Raw genomic sequence first — 4,541 nt, forward strand, 5'->3', positions numbered from 1 at the left:
CGTGTGTATGTATGTATATATATATATATATGTATGTATGTATATATATATATATATATATATATATATACATATATATATTCTACTATGCATATATGTATGTATACACGCACAGATAAGCGTATGTATCGCGCATTTACTTTTGACCACCGACTGTACGATGTTGAAGAAAAATAAATATTTGTATAATTCATAAAAATTGATGTTGCAGATATTTGAAAGGGTAACGAAAAGAGGGGCAAAAAGGGGAAGGAGGAGGAGGGGGAAGAAATAGTTATGGTGGTTGGAGATAAATGGTGATTTTAAGTTCGGGGAAAAACAATAATGCCGGAGTGTATAGGAAAGGATTTTTGTGTAAACATGTGTGTGTGTGTATACATGGATGTGTGCTTATATATATATATATATATATATATATGTGTGTGTGTGTGTGTGTGTGTGTGTGTGTGTGTGTGTGTGTGTGTGTGTGTGTGTATACACGCATTAATAGATGAACAAAAAGGCGACCGATCGACAGACAGTTAGACACATACATACACACATAGAGAGACAGACAGACAGACAAACAGATAGATAGATAGATAGAGAGAGAGAGAGAGAGAGAGAGAGAGAGAGAGAGGGAGAGAGAGAGAGAGAGATAGAAACAAACAAACAAAAGTGTGGTTAAGAAAATTGTAATATTTGGAATAGACTGATAGAAGGAAGGAAAGAAGGAAAGAAGACAAGAAGGAAAGAAGACAAGAAGGAAAGAAGACATGAAGGAAAGAAGACAAGAAGGAAGGAAGGAAGGAAGGAAGGAAGGAAGGAAGGATGGAAGGTAGGAAGGAAGGAAGGAAAGTGAAAAGAAGGAAGGAATGAGAAAAGAAATAATAAATGAATGAATGTATGAATGAATGAATGAATGAATGAATGAATGAATGAAACAGGGACAAAAAGGAAAAATAACGAAAAGAAAATAAGAAACAAACGAAGGAAGAAACGAAGGCAGAAAGAGTGAAAGAACGAGAGAGAAAGAAAGAAAATGCCCGTGTCTGTTGTCAGGAATGACAATGTCTTCCAAAGAAAGAGAATCAGTCACAGGTGCACAATTAAACTTACCCACCCATCAAACCCATCATAGTGGGTCAACTGGAAGTGTTTCATTAGGTTTCGATCTGATCTCTTCCTTTTCCGATGCCGGGTTCTTGTACCACTTCCGCTTCCACTAGAGCCCGTACCTCGTTCCAGACTAATATGTTGCACATGTCTGGTCATACCGTTTACGCCAATCTATCAAAGAAATAAAGGAGAACATATATGTGTGTGCATGTGTGTGTATATATGAGTGCGCATACTTTTCTATGTTTGTGTATATATTTGTATTCGTCACCAACTATCTGATGAACAGTGTTTGCGTGTTAACATTCCCTAAACTTAGTGTCTCAGCAAGAAAACTAATGCAGTGAGTTCTAGATTTACAGTAAATACCAGTATGGATTTAGTCAAGTAAATACTTCAAAGCTGTACCCCGACATGATCGCTTTTCTATGACTGTAAATAGGGAAAAGGAAAAAAGATATATATACAATTTGCACATCCAGCTTGGAATTGCTGGTAAGAACGTCGTAGATTGCAGACATCGTCCTGAAAAATCATCTCGTATAGATGTTATGTGCCAAAAAGCACAGACTATATGGGTTTACAAAATTTCGCCTGGACTGGCGGAAGGGACTGTTGTATCATGCGATTCATGTAATTTCATTTTCAATTGTGAATCATCGGCGATAGATACCCAAGTACCGAATACCAGATCGAAGGTTTTAAAAAACGTAAGTTCAGCTACTCTACAGTTATCAAAGTTTTGCAAAACAAGCAGTGTTGTACAGAAAATCTATTGATTGGGCAGTTTCTTCTTGTGGTGGTTGTTTCGTAAACATTTCCCTAATGGACAGACACCTCCCAGTTAAACATGTCCGGCAAATTTACATTGTATATTAATATTCTACAGGAGGTGGAATGATCGTGACTTCTGGCACCAGAATTGCCCTCCAGTCGATTCTCGTTAACAAATATGAAGAGTACTAGTTCCGAACGCGGAACTTCTACAGAGACCTTCATCGTTAATTTCCGTCGCTATTTACCGTACAGGGTTAAAACGAATTCTTAGTTAAAACGAATTAAGGAGTCAGTTCTCTTTATCAGTGCAACTGCTGTAATAGAGCTAAGCATAAACTACTTGTGGGTTTGCCGGTCATAGATTTTGGCCATTTGTGGAATGTGGAGGGGATCACACTTTGTCAAATCGCACAAGTCCCCGATTTTGCTACCTTGGACATTAAGTCAAATTTATAATTTAGTCATGTAAAATCTTACAAACCTTGTAATCTAATTTACCATTTTGTCGAAGATGAAATATTGCAGTACCGATTCCAGGAACAAACCTCTTCCCTGGTGTGACTTCGCTGCTAGAGAGCACTGCCTGAAAAGCTAAAACATTATTATAACAATATACGAAGTTTAAACAATGCACAAGGAACAGCAACATATACAGTATATAAATTTAGTGCTTAAATAAGTCTGTAATTTTAAGTTCCTAATCATAGCCAAATCTCTATATTTATGTAACTAATTATGCTATTTTAAGAAATAGGGATTACTCTATTTCTTTTTTAAATAGCAAATGGTAATAATTAATGAATCTAAAATGGTATAGGAATTATATTTCTGAAAATTTATTGAGACTCAGAATCTAATTTCAAAGACTTGATCGATTAAAAGCACCCTATTTACTACTTGTACCTGGAAATTTTTTTGTTAGACGCAAATATTTAATTATTATCAGGCAGAGAGGCAGTGTCATGATCCTTGATATTTCTTCTTCTTCCTGTTGTCTCGGGCAAGAGGAAGGTGGTATATATCTTTAGACCGGAAGCCTGGACCGAATGTTTGCAACAGAATGGACTCTACTAATGGTGGTCCAAAGTGTGAAACCGGGCAATGGTTTAAAATCTATCACCCACGGCCGGATTTCAACTTAGAATAAAAAGATCCGAAACAAAGAGTGCAATATCTCTGATCCAACCGTCTTACAAAGCCGCCCATCCACCAACTTGGATAAGTACATTATTCTGATGGCCCAGAAACGTTGAAAGATTAAGTAAACCTCGGTAGGATTTGAACTCAGTGTGCCGACACTCGTTACAAATAACATGAGAAATTCAATCCGCAATTTTATTGCGATAAAACTAACTTATATGAAATTCCGACTCAGTCTGGTTTTCACATTTTATTTACAATTTTTACAATTTTACAATATTATAATGATATAATTTTATTGCGATAAAACTAACTTAAATGCGTTATATATATATATATATATATATATATATATATATGTGTGTGTGTGTGTGTGTGTGTGTGTGTGTGTGTGTGTGTGTGTGTGTGTGTGTGTGTGTGTGTGTGTGTGTGTGTGTGTGTGTGTGTGTGTGTGTGTGTATATGAACGATAAATGGGTAGACGGATAGATAGATAGATAGATAGATAGATAGATAGATAGATAGATAGATAGATAGATGACTATTTCTGTATGCATATATATATACATAAATGGGTGTTCACATATATCTCACATTCACACACATATATACATAGATATGTATATATATACGCATATATCTATACAGGTCAATATGTGTGTGTGTGTCCTTATCCCTGAGTATGTTATATATACATAGACAAACATGTGTATATATATATACGTGTGTGTACGTATATATGTATGTATATATACATATGTATGTATGTATGTATGTATGTATGCATCTAGATACGTATGCATGTATATATGTACGTATATATGTATGAATGTATATATATATATATATATGTATGCATGTATGTATATATATATATATATGTTTGCATGTATGTATGTATCTATATATGCATGTATGTATGCATGTATACAAATGTATGTATGTATGTATCGGGTATGTATGTATATAAATTGCGTACCTGAATATGAGTGTGAAATAAGAAACAAAGAAAGGCGAGGTCAATTAAGTCATCTCCTACCCAACAAATCTCTTTCCCCGTTGACCTCGCATCACCACAAATACCTTCTGTGTGGATGCTGTTGTTTTATCCCAAGCCTCCCCGACTCCCCTTTGCCTTCCTTTCGTTTTTTTTCCCCCTCAAGCTTCTCTCTTTGTTTATTTATTTTCTTTCTATTATTTGCTGAGGTATTTTTTTATTAATGTTTTTTTTTTTTTATTTACCAGATTTTTTCCTTTGGTCACAGAACTGTGAAGATGACGAGGTATATTGTATGTGAATCGATGTGTGAAGTCGGGTGGGGTGTGCGTGTTGGTGTGTGCTGTGGTGTGACTATTATGCTAGTGATAGTGTTATTGTTGTTGTTTGTTGTTTTTACTCTTCTTGTTTTTGTTTTTGTTTTCGGTGGCGATACTAGTAGTAATGATAATAGTGCTGGTGGTGGCGGTGGTGGTGGTATTGATAGTGGTGGTGGGGGTATTGGTGGTGGTATTGGTGGGAGGGGGGTA

General features: G+C 35.7%; 1 protein-coding gene across 3 annotated transcripts in view; it reads right to left on the minus strand.

Moving 5' to 3' along the window:
- LOC106870547 (chordin) overlaps positions 1 to 4,541 on the minus strand; it is a 179,843-nt gene that overhangs the window by 38,494 nt on the left and 136,808 nt on the right. For all 3 annotated transcript variants that reach the window (XR_001409540.2, XM_014916669.2, XM_014916670.2), the window contains exons 11-12: positions 2,357 to 2,466; positions 1,099 to 1,269 (exon numbers count right to left, since the gene is read on the minus strand). Coding sequence is in view for 2 of the 3 variants with exons in the window: in XM_014916669.2 (XP_014772155.1) it covers positions 1,099 to 1,269; positions 2,357 to 2,466 (281 nt within the window). In the remaining variant the exon portion in view is untranslated. The remainder of the gene's footprint in view (positions 1 to 1,098; positions 1,270 to 2,356; positions 2,467 to 4,541) is intronic.

The sequence above is a fragment of the Octopus bimaculoides genome, chromosome 12, assembly GCF_001194135.2.
Source record: "Octopus bimaculoides isolate UCB-OBI-ISO-001 chromosome 12, ASM119413v2, whole genome shotgun sequence".
Taxonomy (NCBI): Eukaryota; Metazoa; Mollusca; class Cephalopoda; order Octopoda; family Octopodidae; genus Octopus; species Octopus bimaculoides.